This window comes from Chiloscyllium plagiosum, unplaced genomic scaffold (assembly GCF_037043375.1).
Source record: "Chiloscyllium plagiosum isolate Xiang-an unplaced genomic scaffold, Cpla_swu_hap1 HiC_scaffold_15, whole genome shotgun sequence".
NCBI classification, from domain to species: Eukaryota; Metazoa; Chordata; class Chondrichthyes; order Orectolobiformes; family Hemiscylliidae; genus Chiloscyllium; species Chiloscyllium plagiosum.
The window spans coordinates 33,209,118-33,231,098 of NW_028270153.1; the positions used below are offsets into that span (position 1 = coordinate 33,209,118).

General features: G+C 41.4%; 1 protein-coding gene and 1 long non-coding RNA gene across 2 annotated transcripts in view; one reads left to right on the plus strand and one right to left on the minus strand.

Moving 5' to 3' along the window:
• Positions 1 to 242: 242 nt before the first annotated feature.
• Positions 243 to 17,586, minus strand: LOC122559914 (hairy/enhancer-of-split related with YRPW motif protein 1-like). The gene is made up of 5 exons (XM_087994864.1): positions 16,449 to 17,586; positions 16,254 to 16,320; positions 16,058 to 16,141; positions 15,789 to 15,870; positions 243 to 1,925 (listed from the first exon to the last, which is right to left on the minus strand). The coding sequence occupies exons 1-5, from the start codon at positions 16,505 to 16,507 to the stop codon at positions 1,381 to 1,383; spliced, it is 837 nt and encodes a 278-aa protein (XP_087850990.1). The 5' UTR covers positions 16,508 to 17,586; the 3' UTR covers positions 243 to 1,380.
• The window catches only part of LOC148147639 (uncharacterized), a 55,994-nt gene continuing 50,209 nt past the window's right edge, over positions 16,197 to 21,981 (plus strand). The window contains exon 1 of the long non-coding RNA XR_015759563.1: positions 16,197 to 16,297. This is a non-coding gene — a long non-coding RNA (uncharacterized LOC148147639). The remainder of the gene's footprint in view (positions 16,298 to 21,981) is intronic.

The window sequence follows — 21,981 nt, forward strand, 5'->3', positions numbered from 1 at the left end:
GTTGGTCTACCAGTTGTCAGGAGAATTATGTTGCTTTTCATCTGCCCCAATGTCATTTGCCCAGAAAAAATAATGCTTTCTTTCCACATACTGGGTCCAGTCTTTGATGGCAAGATTGAACGAGTAGAGCTTCCTAAATAACTGCATATTGCCAGAAATGCTTACCCAACCCAAAGACAGCTGTTGTGTGCACATTTCTTTTTTCTTTCATCACCACTGAAATGACTCCACGGAGGCGTGTATCCCTTCACCAAGTCACCCTTTATTCACATGTGCATAGTACTTGACACTGGTCCAACATCCTCAGAGCCAGCTCTCAGAGTGAACAGAACCTCTGATATTCTGTTTATATCTGTCAGCCAGGGGTCCCTGAATGGACCAGTTTAACAATCCCAATCAGGAAACTCATTCTGTTATGTCCACCTGGATGACCTTGTTACATTCACTATAGACACCATGGGTTTGAAATTAGTTATTATGTACTTTGAAGTTAATCTTTCCCAGAAAGGAATGACAATTCTAACAATCACATAGCAAGCTCTCAGAAAATAAATTCATTACAATATTGAGCTTTAGTCTCAAAATAGGAAAAGGCATATTGAGAAACTTGCAGGAAGAGATTAGAACACTAGAGGGTATCCTTGATTCAAAATTCATACAATAGCCAAGGGCTCTACAAGTAGATTTGCACAGCATTTGTTTATCCACAATAGTAGAGCCCTGTTAATGTCATGTGCGATGTACACTCCGGTCTCTTAATACAATAATTATACCAGCCCAAACAATTGGTTTAACATGTTGCATTTTTTAAAAGTTGGTTCCGCACAACAAGGTGGTCTCATAGGAACCAGTAGCCCAGGTACCTTATCCCTATGGCTGCCCTTCCCAGTTTGAAAACTTCTTTGCTAGCTCAAGGAACATAACGCCTACTCTAACTCAACACAGGCAGGAATCAAACCAGGACACTTGCTGCTTTGTAGTGGATAGTAATAAATTGCAAAGCTATTTAACACTTCTAAATGTATATCTTTTATCAAACTCTAATAGCTCAAGAGCCATAATTTCATGCAATAAGAAAATTAAGCATATCCCAGACATATATAATAAATTATGTACAATTGGAATTCATTATTGCAAATTTTCATTATAATTAATGCCTCCTTGCTGTCCGCCAAGGTACAATTATAAATCCATTAAGTACAGCAAAGGCAACTGTTTTCCATTGCACTGAGTTTATAATAATGAGGTTTGACTTTACTCATAGCTGTAGTTACCTCTATGATGTAATGTACGTGGAATTGTGAGCACAATGCAAACTTTAATGTGATACCTGAAGAATTTTTTCCCTAGACCATCAAAAATAATAAACCAATATTCAAACTAAAAAGTCCCCACTTCTGTAGTCCAGAAGTGTTTTCCACTTTTTACAGTTTGTACTGGAGATTGGACTAAAGCAGCTGGCAGTAGAGGATCAATGGAAAATGGGAATTGTGTAGCTGACAGAGAAGTAATTGGCAAAACTGAAGATGTTACATGTGCAGCATTTGTCAGAATAGGGACCACAAAACCTGGAGAAGACAATTTATTTAAATGTTCAAGATGAATACCGCTGAGCATCGACTCCTTGTGATGATTATGTTCTAAAGGTGGAAAGCTGCGTGCAAAAGCATCAGGACTGAAATGAGATAGAGAGGTCAGCACAAACTGGTGAGGATATCCTGTACACAAGAGGTGATGGCCTTTCTCAGCAGTTACAACCTCTCTCTGTGATACACATGTATTTAAGTGTGTCACCAGGCGAGCCTTCAAAGGATCAGAATGGTCTAATCCCTCGATCACACTGAGATATCTAGCCACTTCAGATAAGCATTCCCGAAATCCCAGAATCCCGTAATCTGTGGTTAATATCGGAGTCTCAAAATGACCTATTAATACAAAAGAGTAAATTTAGAAACTGTGCAAAACATCTTTCTGCAATGAAAGCAAGTATCGACAATATTTTAACCCTGAAACATATAGAAAGGCAGGATGATTTAAAACTACAACTGTCAGTGACAAATTGCTGAACTACACTCTACCACTGATTTTCCAGATTTATCCAGGGGACAGTAAAGATCAGGCATTTTAAGAGTACAGTCTCAATTTACATAGTGATGAAATAAGCCATCAATTACATCACCAGGTTTTGGGTATATCAATTGAGGAGAAGTCCCAGTTTGATTGTTACGATCAATAGCAATTAACTAGCCTGTCAAAATTCACATATAGTAAAAACAATAATTGAAGTACTGGAGGGAGACTGACATTTATGAAATTGAAGCTTATAATGAATATCCACCTCAGGGATAATTTTGTGATTTCTCAGCAAAGAACCACACACAAGTTTACAGTTTATTTTCCCAACAGTTAAAGTAAAAAGACAGCAAACTGCACTACTATAACCAACATTGGAAAACAATAGGCCACATTCACAGCCAGTGTTTCTGACCTTTATGAACAAGAGATAGTTGTTGTCGTGATATGTCTCACAATCAGTTTAGCTGTATACATTTATGAGATATGATCTGATAACATCATTCTGTTGTGGCATATGGCCTGAAGCTATAAAGACATCATACTATCATACCTCAGATCACCTGAAGCATGACACTCTGCTAGAACCATACTCCTCTGCTGGACTCAATGGGCTGAATAGCCTACTTCCACACTGTAGGGATCCTATGATTCTATCATTCTTCTATTTTGTAAACTAATATTTTAATATTAGTCCAGAAACTTTCATGCCTGAGGATTTGAATGTTTGTACATAATAGTTGTAACATGTCTGTTGGATTCTTTAATACCACAATACACACACATCCATAAGACCATAAGACATAGGAGCAGAAATTAGGCCATGCACCCCATCAGGTCTGCTCAACCATTCAATCATGACTGATAGGTTTTTAATCGTATTTTCCTGCTTTTTCCCTGTAATCTTTGATCCCCTTGGCAATCAAGAACTAATCTATCTCTGTTTTAAATATACTCAAAGACCTGGCCTCCACAGCCTTCTGTGGTAATGAATTCTACAGAATCACCACTCTCCGGTTGATTAAATTTCTCCTTATCTCCGTTCTAAAGGGTGTTCCCTTTCATCTTAAGGCTGAGCCTGCAGGTCCTCATCTCTCCTGCCAGTGGAAACATCTTCCCAACATCCACGTTGTCCAAGCCATTGAGTATTCTGTAAGTTTCAGTTAGATTCCTCCTCAACCTTCTGAAGTCCATCAAGTATAGTCCCAGAATCTTCAAATGTTCCTCATAATGTTAAGCCTTTCATTCCTGGGATCATTCTCGTGAACCTCCTCTGGACGCACTCCAGGGCTAGTGCAATTTTCCTGAGATATGGGGCCCAGAATTGTTCACAATACTCTAAATGTGGTCTAACTGGAACTTTATGTATCCCTGGTTTTATATTCTAGTCCTCTCAAAATGAATGACACCATCGCCTTTGCCTTCCTAACTACTGACTCAACCTGCAAGTTTACCTTAAGAGGAACCTGGATTAGCACTCCCAAGTCTCTTTGTACTTCAGATTGCTGAATTTTCACCCCATTTAGAAAATAATGCCTCCGTTCTTCCTACCAAAGCGCATGACCTCACATATTCCCAAACTGTATTTCATTTGCCACCCACTGTTGTTTGTTACAAGAGATAACATAAACATTGTCACATCAAATAAAACATCCTGTTGGTAGCAAACCCACACCAGAGACCAAATCATACACTTAAGCCAAGAAGGATTTGAGCGTGTTGCTGGAGTGAGAAATGCGCATAGCCTAAGGTGGTTAGAGAGAGTATCACAAGATTTATAACTGAACTGAAGAAAACGAATATTGTGGAGGAAGAGGTAGCAGGAAAGGAACAAAAAGTTCAAGGGAGGGAGAAGAAAGGTATGGCATAGAAGCCGGAACAAGGAGGGACACAGTACTGAATGCAGGAAGGATTAACCACCTAACATAGCATGAGTAATATTTGCAAGGTGAAAATAGTATAGAAGTATGAGAACTGAGAAGGAATCAAGGGTGGATGTCAAGAAAATTGTAACGACAACTAGATCTTATATAATTGTTTTTTTGTTGGAATCTGATTGATAGTTTTCTGTCTAGTCATGAGTTGAATAGAGACAGGTGCACATATTTGTCCATTGAAAATCAATAGATATATGCCAAATAACAAATCACAGACATATAACCTTCTAATTTTTAAAATTTTGTTATCTTTGCTTGACAATAACCTTCAGCAAAAATATGAAAGTTTTATTTCATGTTCTTAAACCCAACCATAAATTTGGCTGCTACTTTCATGAATATTATGTGCATCCCATTGATATCAAAGCACACAAGAAGACTACTCAGTCATTTATGCCTTTGTCATTGTCACTCTTCAACTGATCTAACCCCAATCTCTTTGCCCCTCTGCCTTATTCCTTTCTATTTTTCCTCTTTAAAAATGTTATGGATTCCCTTTTAAATGACATTACTTCTGCATCAATTACCACTTCTGGTTAAGCATTCCATTTGCTAGTATCATTCTGTGTGAAACTATTTCTTCTAACCTTACCTTTCATTCGCTAAAGATAATGCTAAGTCTAAAACTTACTACTAATTATTTAACAACCAACAGAAATAATCTTGCACTGTTCACTTTTTAAAATCCTGAAGGGCCCTATTTGGTCCTCCACTAAAGTTAATGATTGTGTGAATAACTAGGGAGACCTCAGCAATTCTTCATAACTATACTCTCCAACTCTTGAGAACATTCTTGCAAGTTTTTGGTGTGTCGTTGCATAGTTAACAATGGAATGCTGCATTCTGGTCATGTGCTGTGTCATGCTTGACAAGCTGAAATTCATACTTTTAAAGAATTTAAAGAAGAAAATCTAATTTCTCAGTACTTCAACTGTACATAACATCTGGTCACATGAGTAGCAAGCAATTTCACTCCATCCTATGCCCACATACCACTATGCTAAAAAAAACTGAATTGGAAATAACATTACCATGCCGGAAAAGTTCTTCACACTCAATTTACATTTTAAACTTACACTGGCCACTGTGAACAAGCAAAAACCCACAAACAATTGAGCTGAATGACCAGTAAATTTTTGTTTGGTGATACTGATTCAGGGAAAATGTTGGCTTGCAGCCTGGAAGCACTTTTTGTTCTTCTACGCATTGTGCTGTGGGATCTTTAAACAGCAGAGTGATAGACATTGCCTGCCTGGTCTTTAGCAAGGAGAAAGTGAGGTCTGCAGATGCTGGAGATCAAAGTTAGAAACTTTATTGCTGGAACAGCACAGCAGGTCAGGCAGCATCCAGGGAACAGGAGATTCGACGTTTCGGGCACAGGCCCTTCTTCAGGATTCCTGAAGAAGGGCCTGTGCCCAAAACGTCGAATCTCCTGTTCCCTGGTCTTTAGATTAGATTAGATTAGATTACTTACAGTGTGGAAACAGGCCCTTCGGCCCAACAAGTCCACACCGACCCGCCGAAGCGCAACCCACCCATACCCCTACATTTACCCCTTTAACCTAACACTACGGGCAATTTAGCATGACCAATTCACCTGACCCGCACATCTTTGGACTGTGGGAGGAAACCGGAGCACCCGGAGGAAACCCACGCAGACACGGGGAGAATGTGCAAACTCCACACAGTCAGTCGCCTGAGTCGGGAATTGAACCCGGGTCTACAGGCGCTGTGAGGCAGCAGTGCTAACCACTGGGCCACCGTGCCGCCCACAAGGCCTTTGGCAAGGTTCCACATCACAGTTTAGTTAGTATAGTTGATCACGTGGGATCCAGGGAGAGCTAGCTAATTGGATACAAAATTGGCTTGAAGCTGGGTGGCAGTGGGTGGTGATCGAGGGTTGTTTGAATCAGAGGCCATGACCAGTCATGTGCAGCAAGAATCAGTGCTGGATCCACTGCTGATTGTCATTTTTATAAACAATTTGGATGAAAATATAGGAGGCATGGTTAACACATTTGTAGATGACACCAAAACTTGTGGTATAGTGGACAGTGAAGAAGGTATCTCAGAGAACAACAAGTCCGTGAATAGCCAGGCAAATGGGCTGAGAAGTGGCAGATTGAGTTTAATTTTGAGAAATGCAAAATGTTGATCATGAGAGGCATAGGTAAGGTGAATAGCCAAAATCTTTTCCCCTGGGGAGGCGAGTTCAAAAGTAGGGTGTATAGATTTAAGGTGAGAGAGGAAAGATTTAAAAGGGACCTGAAGGGCAACTTTTTCATACAGAGGGTGGTGCGTACATGGAATGAACTGCCAGAGGAAGTGGTAGAGATTGGTACAAATACAACACTTAAAAGACATTTGGGTAGGTGTGTGAATCGGAAATGTTTAGAGGGATATGGTCCAAATGCAGGCACATGGGACTAGTTCAGTTTCCGAAACCTAGACAGGATGGATGAGATGGACCAAATGGTTTCTGAGATATATAATGCCATGACTTTATCTACCAGTGTCAACAAATCAGCCAGATAGGACCTCAGTTAATTGTGTACTGCAATCATGATTATAACAGGAAAGACAGAGAGCTGAATGTAATTATTTTTACTATTCTCCTCTCCTGTCCATTACAAGGGTTGATTTTTAATGTTCTTTTGTTTGTTTTACCTTTTTAAAATAGGCAGTGGTGCTTTCCTAAGCTATATTTGTGAACTCCAATTTAAAACTGACAAAATCAAATTATTTCAGGTTTAAGTAAAGTAGGGTCTAATACTGCATTCAAAACCAGGAGGAATGGTATGTGACATACATTCACATGCACACAAACACACATGCGTTCAAGAATGAGGGAAGTTACAAATTACAAATCACTTAAAATCAAAGATCTCAGAATTAGTTCACATCAATTAGAGAGTCCAATAAGTAAAAGTGCAATTGAGGTTCTTTCAGTTAGCTGTACAAAGATGCCACATGCTGGCAAATGGGAATGCATCAGATTATGCCACCTGATTGGCGCAGATAAGTCAGACCAAAGGTCTGTTTCCGTGCTGTATGACTCTATGACTCTAAGTCAAATTCATAGAAGTTCAGGCACAGCTGAAATTGCTGATGAAAGCTGGGAACTGGTTCACTCCACAGGCAAAAAATAGATTCCTTTTCATGAATCAGACTTTCGAGAGAGAGTGAGATCAGAGGCATGTGTTCAGCTAAACCTGGACCTGCTTACTCTTCAGGTGTTACAAGCAGACTGATGAAAGAAGTCAAAAACTACATAACTAACAGTGATTTCCAGTTCTTTTAGTCAGGTGACTAGATTTGGCATTTAGTCATCCAGCTAACAGGGTGGGACTTGATGTCATGACAAAAACCTAACAGGGAACTGTGGAGTTATTTTGGTCAGGTCAAATCAGTGTTCAGAACTGACTGAGGCAGGTATCTCATCAAGTAGCCTTTTGGGCTGCCTTGGCTGAAAAGTTCAAGCAGCACATGCAACGTCACATTTCAAGAGATGATGAGTTCACCTTTGCAGAGGACACTAAGAGCCTGCAGAGGGATATAGATAGATTAAGTGAGTGGGCAAGGGTTTGGCAGATGGTGTACAATGTTGGTAAATGTGAAGTCATCCATTTTCGTAGGAATAATAGTAAAGTAGACTATAATTTAAATGGTAAAAAACTCCAGAAGTCTGCTGTGCAGAGGGAGCTGGATGTCCAGGTGCATGAATCACAAAACATTGGTTTGCAGTTTCAGCAAGTAATTAAAATGGCAAATGGAATATTGTCCTTCATTGCTAGAGTTTAAAAATAGCAAGGTTATGTAGCAGCTGTACAGGCTGCTGGTGAGGCCACACCTGTAGACAATTTTGGTCTCCTTACTTGAGAAAGGATGTACTGGCATTGGAGAGGAGGCTCACTAGTTTGATTCTGGAGTTGAGAGAAATTGCTTATGAGGAGAGATTGAGTTGACTGGTGCTATATTCATTGGAATTTAGAAAGGTGAAAGGGGATCTTATAGAAACATATAAAATTATGAAGGGAATAAATAAGATCAAAGCAGGGAGGTTGTTTCCACTGTGGTTGAAACCAGGACTAGGGAGCATAACCTCAAAATAAGAGAGAGCAGATTTAGTACCAAGCTGAGGAGGAATCCCTTCACCAAAAGGGTTGTGAATGTGTGGAATTCCCTGCCCAGTGAAGCAGAAGTTACCTCGTTGAATGTTTTTAAGGCAAAGATAGATAAATTTTTTAACAGTAAAGGAATTATGGGTTATGGTGAGCAAGCAGGTAAATGGAGCTGAGTCCATGAAAAGATCAGCCATGATCTTATTGAATGGTGGAGCAGACTGGAGGGGCCAGATAGCCTAATCCTGCTCCTAGTTCTTGTTTCTTATATCTTAGTAATCACTGGAAATATCTAGAAAGAGTCAACTTGCCCATTGAGTACTTGATAACAACCATTCTAAAAGCTAACAAGAATCCATTAAAAAAAACTGAACCTGGGTCTCCTGGCCTAGAGGTGGGGAGACACTACCTCTGTGCCATAAGTGCCCCTAAGTTAAGGTTAAGACAATTTAACATTCAAATCAGCTAAAGTCAGTTCAGGTCAGTCTGAATTCTAGTCAGAAGGTAAGGCTTGATTTTTAGGTAGCGACATATAGAATATGTCAGAGTCTGAAACGATATATGATAAATATCTCAATTAGTGAGTAAAGACAAACCATTATGTACTACCCACAAGTCACTAGATAACAATTCGGGGTTTTCTGCTTCACAGTCCATGGGTGCTGAAATCAATTGTAACAATGATCAAATAACTCAGCTCAGAACAGGAAATGAGCCTATGATAACTTGTATTATAACATTTCATTGTTTTATTTTCATTGACAATGTCGACTGCATTTGTCCTTTCAGTTGGCAGCAATCATGGGTTTGGAAGGTATTACTAAAACAACCTTGCTGAATTGTTACAATGCAATTACTATCATACATCGAGTCTACCTACTCCTATATTGTGCACCAGTTTGGATTGGTGGATGGTCTGATCAAACAAACTTCTTTGCCTTAGATAGTATCAAGCTTGATTTGCTGGGATGCACTTATCCAGTCAAGTGGAGCGTATTCAATCGTACTTCTGACTTCTGCTTTATTGAGAGAAAGTGAGGGCTGCAGGTGCTGGAGATCAGAGCTGAAAATGTGTTGCTGGAAAAGCGCAGCAGGTCAGGCAGCATCCAAGGAACAGGAGAATCGACGTTTCGGGCATAAGCCCTTCTTCAGGAATGAGGAAAGTGTGTCCAGCAGGCTAAGATAAAAGGTAGGGAGGAGGGACTTGGGGGAGACTCCTCCCCAGACCTGGACCATCTCAGACTCCTCCCTCCCCCTTCCTAGACCTTTCCATTTCTATCTCGGGTGACCGAATCGACACGGACATCTACTATAAACCGACCGACTCCCACAGCTACCTGGACTACACCTCCTCCCACCCTGCCCCCTGTAAAAACGCCATCCCATATTCCCAATTCCTTCGTCTCCACCGCATCTGCTCCCAGGAGGACCAGTTCCAAAACCATACAACCCAGATGGCCTCCTTCTTCAAGGACAATTTCCCACCAGACGTAGTCGACGATGCCCTCCACCGCATCTCTTCCACTTCCCGCTCCTCCGCCCTTGAGCCCCGCCCCGCCAACCGCCACCAGGACAGAACCCCACTGGACATCACCTACCACCCCACCAACCTCCATGTACAACGTATCATCCGCCGTCATTTCCGCCACCTCCAAACGGACCCCAACACGAGGGATATATTTCCCTCCCCTCCCCTATCGGCGTTCCGAAAAGACCACTCCCTCTGTGACTCCCTCGTCAGGTCCACACCCCCCACCAACCCAACCTCCACTTCCGGCACCTTCCCCTGCAACCGCAAGAAATGCAAAACTTGCGCCCACACCTTCCCCCTTACTTCCCTCCAAGGCCCCAAGGGATCCTTCCATATCCGCCACAAATTGACCTGCACCTCCACACACATCATCTATTGCATCCGCTGCACCCGATGTGGCCTCCTCTATATTGGGGAGACAGGCCGCCTACTTGCGGAACGTTTCAGAGAACACCTCTGGGACACCCGGACCAACCAACCCAACCAACCCGTAACCCAACACTTTAACTCCCCTCCCACTCCACCAAGGACATGCAGGTCCTTGGACTCCTCCATCGCCAAACCATGGCAACACGACGGTTGGAAGAAGAGCGCCTCATCTTCTGCCTGGGAACCCTCCAACCACAAGGAATGAACACAGATTTCTCCAGTTTCCTCATTTCTCCTCCCCCCACCTTGTCTCAATCAAATCCCTCGAACTCAGCACCGCCTTCCTAACCTGCAATCATCTTCCTGACCTCTCTGCCCCCACCCCACTCCGGCCTATCACCCTCACCTTGACCTCCCTCCACCTATCGCATTTCCAAAGCCCCTCCCCCAAGTCCCTCCTCCCTATCTTTTATCTTAGCTTGCTGGACACACTTTCCTCATTCCTTGAGAAGGGCTTATGCCTGAAACGTCGATTCTCCTGTTCCTTGGATGCTGCCTGACCTTCTGCTTTATTGATAATGGACAAGCTTTGGGAGTCAGGAGGTGAGTAACTCACCACAGATTTCCCAGCCTCTAACCTGTAATATAGCACAGTATTTATGTAGATGGTCCAATTCAGCCTGCAGTCTCAGACTAAACTGGTAACTGCAACATGAGTTACAACCGGCAGTGCCCTGTTTATGCTGCTTCCATCACATTACTGATGACCAAGAATGAACTGTTGTGCTGGCAGTTAGCTGGTTTGAATTTTTCCTGCTTTCTGTGGACAGAACACACCTGGTAAGTTTTCACATCGTCTGTCACAAAAATGTTGCCAACTCTAATTAATGGGCTTATCAATAGTCTGCTATTTGGCAGTTAATACACATTTTAGTGAGTAAGACTTGAAATCTGAGATACAAGATAGATATACCTACAGGTAGTATTATTATTGTTTCACTTGTTTTGTACATGCGTGGGGATTCCATGCAAGCTGCACAATTAACTGCCAAATCTTAACACAGAAATGATAATCAAATAACTGTGTGTGATATGGATTTTGTCTCTTATTCTGGATTTTGTCTCTTATTCTGAAAACTTACTCAGCTAAAAGTCCAAGACTAAACTGTTAACTGCAACATTACTTACAACCTGGCAGTGCCCTGCTTATGCTGCTTGGTTCTGAAAGTATTTTCTGTTTGTAGGAATATGTACAGAACCCTCATCCAGTAATTCGTATTCAAAGCCTGGAAACCTACCACAAATGAAGCATAATCTGTCATCTTTGTGGAAAGATTTCTACTTTTTCTGTTCCTGGGATGTGGTTGTCACTGCCTAGACTAGCATTTTTTGTCCATCCCTAAGTGCTCTTGAGAAAGCTGTGAGAAACTGTTAGGAAGGGAGGTGTAGGATTTTCATCCAGCGACAATGAAGGAATGACATTATAGTTTTAAGTCAGAATGGTGTGTGGCTCAGAGGGCAATCTACATGAAGTTACATTCCCATACATCCACACCCTTTAACCCTTTAGGTGGTAGTGACCAAGAGTTTGAAAGGCAGTTTGCAGGAATCTTGCTGCAGTCTATCTTGTAGATAGTACACATTGCGTCAGTGGTGAGTAGAGTCAATGTTGAAGGAGGTGGATGTTGTGCCAATCAAGCAGACCACTTTGTCCTGGATGGCATCCAAATTCTTCAGTATAGTTCATCCTGGAAAGAGGGGAGCATTCCAACACTTTGTGCCTTGCAGACAGTCAACAGATTTTGGGAATGAAGGAGTTGAGTTACTCATCACCAATTCCCAGTCTCTGACCTGGTTGTGTAGCAACATTATGTGGTAGGATTGGTTATATTTCTGGTCAACAGTAGCCCATTAATACTGGGGATTTGAAGGATAATATGCTTATGAATAAAATTAGACCTTTGCATGCTTAAATGATTGTGAGATTCTGGACAGTGAGTGACTTACACATGTAGCTGCAATACACATACATCTCCTTGATCTTTTATGCCCATTCATTAAACACTACACCCAAATGATGGTCCACCATAATTTGGAACTCTGATTGTCCTCCAATTCACAGAATCACAGAATTCTTATGGTACAAAAGGAGGCCATTGTGTCTGGTTGTGGTGCCTATTTCATTCCTTTTCCCCATATCTCTGCAATGTATTTCTATTGAAATAACCATCTAATGGCCTCTTGAATTCCTCGATGGAACCACTTTCACAGAGAGTGCATTCCATACCCTAACCATATGCCAAGGGAAAAAGTCTTTCTTACATCTCCCTTGCTTCATAGGGACATCACTTTAAATCCATCTCTTCTCTTTTTTTTTTCTTTTACAAACAGACTGTGCTTCTTTAAAGGGAGACAGAGGGTTCTCAACATTAGGATGAGGGAAATCCAGTAGATGTAGTGTACCTGGACTTTCCGAAAGCTTTTGATAAAGTCCCACACGGGAGGTTAGTGAGTAAAATTAGGGTGCATGGTATTGGGGGCAAAGTACTAGATTGGATTGAAAATTGGTTGGCTAATAGGAAACAAAGGGTAGTGATAAACGGCTCCATTTCGGAATGGCAGGCAGTGACCAGTGGGGTACCGCAGGGATCCGTGCTGGGACCGCAGCTTTTTACAATATATGTTAATGATATAGAAGATGGTATCAGCAATAACATTAGCAAATTTGCTAATGATACAAAGCTGGGTGGCAGGGTGAAATGTGATGAGGATGTTAGGAGATTACAGGGTGACCTGGACAAGTTAAGTGAGTGGGCAGATGCATGGCAGATGCAGTTTAATGTGGATAAATGTATGGTTATCCACTTTGGTGGCAAGAACAGGAAGGCAGACTACTACCTCAATGGAATCAATTTATGTAAAGGGGCAGTACAGAGAGATCTGGATGTTCTTGTACACCAGTCAATGAAGGCAAGCATGCAGGTACAGCAGGTAGTGAAGAAGGCTAATAGCATGCTGGCCTTCATAACAAGAGGAATTGAGTATAGAAGCAAAGAGGTGCTTCTGCAGCTGTACAGGGCCTTGGTGAGACCACACCTGGAGTACTGTGCGCAGTTCTGGTCTCCAAATTTGAGAAAAGACATTCTGGCTATTGAGGGAGTGCAGCATAGATTCACAAGGTCAATTCCTGGAATGGCAGGATTACCTTACACTGAAAGACTGAAGCGACTGGGCTTGTATACCCTTGAGTTTCGAAGACTGAGAGGGGATCTGATTGAGACGTATAAGGCGGCACGGTGGCACAGTGGTTAGCACTGCTGCCTCACAGCGCTGGAGACCCGGGTTCATTTCCCACCTCAGGCGACTGACTGTGTGGAGTTTGCACATTCTCCCCGTGTCTGCGTGGGTTTCCTCCGGGTACTCCGGTTTCCTCCCACAATCCAAAGATGTGCAGGTCAGGGGAATTGGCCATGCTAAATTGCCCATCGTGTTAGTTAGGGGTATGGGTGGGTTGCGCTTCGGCGGGTCGGTGTGGACTTATTGGGCCGAAGGGCCTGTTTCCACACTGTAATCTAATCTAATCTAATCTAATCTAATCTAATCTAATTATGAAAGGATTGGACACTCTGGCAGTAGGAAACATATTTTCACTGATGGGTGAGTGCCGAACCAGAGGACACAGCTTAAAAATACGGGGTAGACCATTTAGGACAGAGCTCAGGAGAAACTTCTTCACCCAGAGAGTGGTGGCTGTGGGGAATGCTCTGCCCCAGAGGGCAGTGGAGGCCCACTCTCTGGATTCATTTAAGAAAGAGTTGGATAGAGCTTTCAAAGATAGTGGAATCAAGGGTTCTGGAGATAAGGCAGGAACAGGATACTGATTAGGAATGATCAGCCATGATTATATTGAATGGTGGTGCAGGCTCGAAGGGCTGAATGGCCTACTCCTGCACCTATTGTCTATTGTCCATTGTCTAGGACCATTGTATTGGGTCTAAGAAGAAACAAAGCTATTTTGCTTATTATTTCATTGCAATTTTTTTAGTTCATAAAATATTTTTACCCTCAGGTCTTTGCATTTTCTGTTTTCATTAATGTATTTTAATGTATCAGGATAAGTCACTTTAAAAAAGAAGTTCCAACATCACAAACATGCTGTGCTTTTTGTGCATAAAAGAAAGCGAAAAGAGATGAAAATTCAGCTTCGAAATTCAAAGAAAAAATATTAAGTGTTTCCTGGGGCAGAACTGTTTATGTTGATTGAAGGCATATTTGAATAAGATTGGAATACTTCAATGTAATGCGAAATCAGCAAAAGGGTTGCAACATTAGACATATTTTGTCTTGTGTTGAAGTTCTTTCATTGTGAAAACTAAGCTTTTGGATATTGTGGACTGAATACTTACAATCTCTGAAACTTTCATTCAATTCCAGATGAATTTTAAAAAAGCACCACATTAATCCAGGTTTACCACTGTAAAGGGTTTCTGTGAAACTCAGGCAGAATTTTGCTTTCTGCCCAATACTCACACTGCTGGGCCTGGAGTCCACTTGGGTCGTAACTCCAGGGTATAATTTTGCATGGCAACGAGCCAGACATTAAGGTCAGCAGGAAGGCACCAGTGGTCATCTATTGCTTCTAAGAAAGTTGCCCAAGAATCTCTGTGGCATGGCTTTCAGTTTCAATTTGGTGTCAAGTCAAGGGGAGCTCTATGCAACTTGCAACGCTGATGTCATCAAGCTACATTAAAATATTCTCACTGGCACCAAACAGGACTTCAAATGCACTGATTTTTTTTTTCTCCCCATTTACATTTTACAAAGAGAAAAATACCTTTATGCTTAAATTTGGTGCTGGAATATCAAATGTAATTCTTAAAAAGTATTTTAAAAATATGAATTTTAACATAATGGAAATACTGGCTTTTCACAAATAGAAAAAAATAGTATTCAAGGGCTAACTGTTGAAATTGTTTAGCAATAGTTATGGATTTTGCATTCAAATTAAAAGTATAGTTGTGCTGCATTCGATGAGGTGTTAATTTTCCAAGCCTTTTTTCAGAGATTAAAAGTATGAAAGCAAATTCTGTCCAGTGAAATGATTTCTAAGTGGTTGCTATATCTTCTTGAACCACAAAAGCACTGAAAACCTCTGGAGACCTGGAGAATTTGCTGTCAGTTTTAACCCAGCAAAGAAAGGCGGGCAATGGCTTAGTGATACTATCACTGGAGTATTAATCCAGAGATCCAGTTAATGTCCCGGTGACCCTGTTCAAAAAATTGAATAATAATCTGAGAAATAAGAGTCTAGTAACCACCATTAAAACCGTTGTTGATTGTCACACGAAAACCCCACTGGCTCATTAATTCCTTTCGGGAAGGTAATCTGCCATCTTTATCTGGTCTAGACTACATGTGACTGTAGATACTGGGCAATTAGGATGAAAATAAATATTCACGAACGAATAAATGACCAAATGAATGGTTTCGCCAGCAAGGGGGAAAAAACTCCACAACACTGCAATTTGACTGCAGATTAAAATAAGGACTGAAGGTTTGTACATCTTTTTGCACTAAATGCACTTGTTGCCTCGCCGATTTAACTCATGTCTGGAGCAAAACCTCACAAAATGCCTATAGGAAAACGCCATAATTTTAGAGACTATGAGGATTAATGAAATTCTCACTGCAGTACAAATATCGCATATCTTTAAGGAACAAATTTCATTGTTCAAAAATACTGAACGTTACGCTCACCCTTTCCGCCACTTGTGTGCAGCACTTTCAGATGATCAACTGTCATCTGCAGAATTTCAGCCTTTTCCAGTTTTGTTGATCCCTGAAAAATGAGCGAGGTATATTTTGGACGTTAGACGAACCAATGCACACACATTATCTTGTGCAGTCAGATTTTTACTGCTCAGAAAATGTTAAAATTGTCCTGCTCCCCCACCCCGCAACACTCAGTAACAGGATCTGCATTGAATGGTGAACTCTCAGTGTACAATCAGGTTAGATCCTCCTACTTGTTTCTCCCAGGCACTGGGAACTAGTCGGCGAAGTTCAGACAGACTGTTGTTAATCCGATCTCTGCGCCGTTTCTCAACAATCTACAAATAAAGGAAAGATCAACTTTAGGCTATATGACAATAGAGTTATAATTCTCGACAATGCAGCCAGAATGCGAAAAACAAAAGTTTTACAAGAAGATTGGAAACGTACTCCGCGTCTTTTCTTTCTGGCCTGGCTCTGGGACAAAGTCGATGGTAACACGGGTTCTTTCATATTCCTATTTAAAATAAGATTGCCATTAATATTTCTCTTCAGCCTGATTGTTCAATCATTTTAATCTCGAGGCATTTCATTAACTGTTAAGAAAACGAAATTATAAATCAGGTTAATGAAGAATTCATTAACTTATGCTCTTCAACGTCCAGTTCGCTGTCCGAGGGGCTCAATAGCAAAGATCTCTTCATAGTTTAACAGCTCGCTTTCTTATACAAAGCCCTTCTGCTCTGAGAACTGTCTCGGCGAAAAACGCGGTTACAAATCCAGGCAGCTTTCCCACGGTATCAGTTTATCAGCCAGACAGCAGGTCTCAACCCTCCTGAGAACCTCTTTGATTGACAGCACAGCCAGCCCGGGTTTTGTTTCCTCATCCCTGGTTGGCAGAACTGAGCTCCCTTCTTCTGATGGGTTTTGCAGTTGGTCTTTGGGGATCACTGATGACTTGCAACAACCACTTTCCACATCGAGACAGTACTGTGGTCCCTCAGTAAGGTCCTCTTAATCTCAAAACACTTGAGGTCAACTGTGCCTTTCTCCAGCTGCCAGCAGCAACGTCAACACAGAATCCCTTTGTGATCAAATAACAGGCATTGGGAGAGCACATTTGGAATCTTCAATAACTTGTGGATGAGCCCCGATAGCTCCTTCCACTTCCACATTCAATGGAGTGGCCCTCCATTCACAATTTGATTCTCAGAATAACTATTCCTACTGTTACAATGAAATCACAATCAGTCAAAATTGGATAAACTGAACTTCTCATTGTGTGGAAAGGTCAGCCATTCCTGGTAGCAGAATGGGAAGTCAGACAGACAGATGCCAATAAAAAATATTGACTGGTAACTCCAGATTAACTGAACCCACCTATCATGTCACCATGCCACCAATCAGATTAGAGTTAGAACGACTATAGATAAAATCATGGCAAGCCACCATTCAACATGGAGACCAAAAAAGAAAATGCAGGAAAATCTCAGCAGGTCTGGCAGCATCTGTAAGGAGAGAAAAGAGCTGACGTTTCGAGTCTAACTGACCCTTTGTCAAAGAATAAATTTGCTTTTATTCAACATGGAGATCTCTCTGTGAATCCTTGCAAGTATGGCTATATTGGTGGGAAAACTAATAAGACTCCTGTCAGTTGGAGACAAATAGAAATGGATATTTCGAATGGAAAAACATAGAATGAAGCAAAATGATACAGTCAGGCCATTGTCCAATGAGAATTAATTGATGAACAATGATATTTGTATATATTTACTCTGTCACTCTGTTTTTATTTTCTTTTTTATACAGAACATAATTGCAGAGAAACCAAGTAGCATAGGCATCACCTTGGTTATCTTGAAGCAACGCTCAACACATATTTGTGTGCAGGCCTCGTGTGATGCAACTTAGTGCGATTTTACTGTACATGTATATATTAAGGTGCATGTAGCAATACCAACAGCGTGTTAAACATCAAATCAAGCAGAAATAATCCTAAAGATCGAATTAACATCTTAAAATCTTATTCAGCAATCTGACATGCAATACAAACAGGCCCAACAGCCCAAATCAATGCAAGAGGTAAAAATATAGTATTTAAATTTGTATTTAGAATTTTGCTCCTTATCTGATTTGCCTTGATATAACATTGCATAATAAATGTAATAGGAATTGTAAAACACCTATGCATTTTGCAGTTTCCCATCAAATCCATTCTGTGGTGGTCGACAAGAACCTACATATCTGACTCTGTAGAGATTTTGAACTTGTCTTTGTTAATTTCAGTTTTGTGCTGAAAGTGAAGGTTCCATGGGACTGAATAAATGTGAAGGTTTCTTAGCCTAGACCAAAGATTATAAATAAGAGTGAGCATTCCTCTGGAAAGTTTCGGCATAGGCACAATTTCTGGAACAATCAAAACTACATCCTGACACAGTATGTCGAAGGACCGACAAGAGGGGAGGCCACACTGGATCTGGTGCTTGGTAATGAACCAGACCAGACGTTTGATTTAGTGGTGGGTGAGCACTTTGGACAGTGTGACCATAATTCAGTTACGTTTAGTTTAGCAATGGAAAGCGATAGGTACATGCCACAGGTCAAGAGTTATCAATGGGGCAAGGGCAATTATAATGCAATTAGGCAAGAATTAGGATGAATAGAATGGGGTAGCAAAATGCAGGTGATGCAGACAATGGAAATATGGAGCAAATAGAATAAAGGAGAACCCCAAAGCTTTCATAGGTATGTGAGGAATAAAAGGATGACTAGGGTAGGAATAAGGCCAGTAAAAAACAGAAGTGGGAAGTTGATTGTGGACCCTGTGGAGATTGGAGAGGTGCTAAATGCACATTTCTCATTGGTTTTCACTCAGGAAAAGGAGAATATTGTGGAGGAGAAGAATGAGATACGAGATATTAGACTAGAAAGGATCGAGGTTAGTTACGAAGAGGTGTATTAATTCTAGAACAAGTGAAAGTAGACAAGTCCCTTGGGCTGGATGGGATTTATCCGAGGATTCTCTGGGAAGCTAGGGAGGAGGCAACAGAGCCTTTGACTTTGATATTTGAGTCATCATTGTCTACAGGTTTAGTACCAGAGGACTGGAGGATTGCAAATGCTGTGCCCTTGTTCAAGAAGGGCAGCAGAGATGACCCAGGTAACTATAGACCAGTGAGCCTTACTTCTGGTGTAGGAAAGGTTTTGGAAAGGATTATAAGAGGGAAGATTTATAATCATCTAGCAAGCAACAATTTGATTTCAGATAGTCAACATGGTTTTGTCAAGAGCAGGTCGTGTCTCACAAACCTCATTGAGTTTTTTGAGAAGGTGACCAAGCATGTAGCTGAGGGTAGTTGACATGGTATACATGGACTTCAGTAAAGCCTTTGATAAGGTTCCACATGGTAGGCTGTTGGAGAAAATGCGGAGGCATGGGATTGAGGGTGATTTAGCAGTTTTGATTAGAAACTGGCTTTCTGAAAGAAGGCAGTGAGTGGTGGTTGATGGAAAATATTCAGCCTGGAGTCTGCTTATTAGTGGTGTGCCACAAGGATCAGTTTTGGGACCACTGCTGTTTGTCATTTTTATAAATGACTTAGATGCGGGCTTAGGTGGATGGATTGGTAAATTTGCAGATGACACTAAAGTCGGTGGAGAAGTGGACAGTGTGGAAGAATGTTACAGGTTGAAGGGGGACTTGGTTAAACTGCAGAATTGGGCTGAGAGGTGGCAAATGGAGTTCAATGCAGCTAAATGTGAAGTGATGTACTTTGGGAAGAATAACAGGAAGGCAGAGTACTGGGTCAATGGAAAGATTCTTGGTAGTGTGGATGTGCAGAGGGATCTTGGAGTCCATGTGCATAGATCCCTGAAAGTTGCCACCTAGGTTGATAGTGCTGTTAAGATGGCATACGGTGTGTTAAGTTTCATTGGTAGAGGGATTGAGTTCCGGAGCTGCAATATCATGCTGCAATTATACAAAACGCTGGTGCGGCCGCACTTGGAATATTGTGTACAGTTCTGGTCGCCATATTTCGGGAAGGTTGTGGAAGCATTGGAAAAGATACAGAGGAGATTTACCAGGATGTTACCTGGTCTGAAGGTCTTATGAGGAAAGGCTGAGAGACTAGGGTCTGTTCTCATTGGAAAGAAGCAGGCTAAGAGGGGATTTGCTAGAGACATACAAGAGGATCAGAGGATTAGATAGAGTAGACAGTGAAAGTCTTTTTCCTGGAATGATGACGTCAGCTTGTACGAGCGGGTATAACTACAAATTATGGGGTGATAGATTTAAGACAGATGTCAAAGGCAGGTTCTTTACTCAGAGAGTGGCAAGGGCGTGGAATGCCCTACCTGCCAATGTAGTTAACTCAGCCACATTAGGGAGACTTAAACAATCCTTGGATAAGCACGTGGATGATGATGGGATAGTATACGGGGACGAGCTGAGAATAGTACACAGGTCGGCGCAACATTGAGGGCCGAAGGGCCTGGTCTGTGCTGTATTGTTCTATGTTCTAAGACAACTGCAATGGAGTTTCTAAACTGGCCATTGGAGAAGTTAATCAAATCCACATTTACAAAATTTGATATACATCTGAACTGAAAGAATGCCACAAACATATTTTGAACTTCTTCACCTACACAGCACATATGCATATTATTTGTTCACAGTGGACATTGATAGTAAGGTAAGCATTTCTAATTGTATTTGGGAAGATGGCAGTGAGTTGTTGTCCATATGTTGTAGGTCTATCCATAATCATGTCAGGAAGGAGTGTCAGTTCACTAGCTTGGTTATGTGGGCCCAATTGTTTAGGGAAAAACAGAGGTGTTTAATAGCTTTGTTATATTTCAGGTTTAAGATAGGAATTCAATTTAAGCAAAGTGAGCTACCAGATCAGATTGTTGCCTCCATGCTGCCTTGTGGACATTGAAAATGAAAACGGACTTTTTAAAAAATAATGGGAGAGTTGTTGAGCAAGCCCTGTGCCAATAGCAAAAGTGTTTTAAAAGCTCCAGGGGATAAGGTTCCTAAGCTTTACTTCACACCAGTGCAATACCAAAAGCTGTGCAAAGCTACCACCTTAATGTGGAGGTTGAGACTGCTGACATTCACTTGACTGCACAGCTGAATTGTGGTAAATAGTTTGTGTCAACGACAAGTTAAATTTGTTTTCAATAAACAGGCAGCAGGTTTGAGGCAAAGGCTGAGTTTTTGCACTATTTGCAATGTACTGTGAATTCTTTATCACCCAGTAATCCTGAATGGTCACAGCAAGTTCATTTGATAATTCTTTATTTCATATTTTAAGTTTTATGCAAACTCAGTTATTTGTGATTTTAAAACTTGCAATTTTTACAACAATATTGCCAGCATCAATTTCTAAACTCTAGGGCAGAAACATTGTAAGTCAGATCTCTGTGCCTGAAAGTCTTGGGTTCAAGCCTCACTTGGCCCTAAGGTGAGTCATAGTGTTGGACAGTCAGACAGCACAAAAACAGACCCTTCGGTCCAACCAGTCCATGCCGACCATAATCCCAATCTATACTCGTTCCATCTGCCTGCTCTCGCCCCAAATCCCTCCAAACCTTTCCTATTAATGAATTTATCCAATTGTCTTTTAAATATTGTAAACTGTATCTGTACTCCACCCTTTCCTCTGGAAGTTCCTTCCACACTCAATCCACTCTCTACGTAAAAAGAATGCCCATCGTGGCCTTTGAAAATCTTTCTCCTCTCATCTTAAACATATGCCTCCACCGTAGGCAAAATAAAAATATTATTTTTAATTCCAAAACTCCTTTGTCGCCTGTTAGCCTGTTTGTAGATTTTAAATTAGGCAGCAGCAGAACAGAGATGGAGAGTTCAAAGGGCAGATTTCCTGCCACTGATGGGGAGAAACCTGAGACACAAGAGGCGCCGGCTAGCGACGCTGTATGCTCCACACGTGTGACACAGAGCAGCGTGGGAAGGTCGAGCAGCCGCAGCGATTCCACTGTTAACTTGGACTCCTGTTTAACAGGCGCCTGTTGAAGGATTATGTCAGCGGCGGCGACTGGACGCCTGTACCATAGCGTGATCTGAAGTTTAAGAGGGTCTCAAGTTTAAATCAGTGAATTTGTTTGACCAGTGCATCAAGTCATCGTTAAACTCCATCATCAGGTTCATTGC

What these genes read in the sequence shown, in the direction of transcription:
- LOC122559914 (XM_087994864.1), bottom strand. Translation starts at nt 16,507, where the DNA reads ATGAAGAGATCTTTGCTATTGAGCCCCTCGGACAGCGAACTGGACGTT. An exon ending in CTGGACGTTGAAGAGCATAA is followed by an intron (nt 16,321 to 16,448) that starts GTTAATGAATTC and finishes TATTTTAAATAG; the next exon opens with GAATATGAAAGAACCCGTGT. An exon ending in CCAGTGCCTGGGAGAAACAA is followed by an intron (nt 15,871 to 16,057) that starts GTAGGAGGATCT and finishes CTCATTTTTCAG; the next exon opens with GGATCAACAAAACTGGAAAA.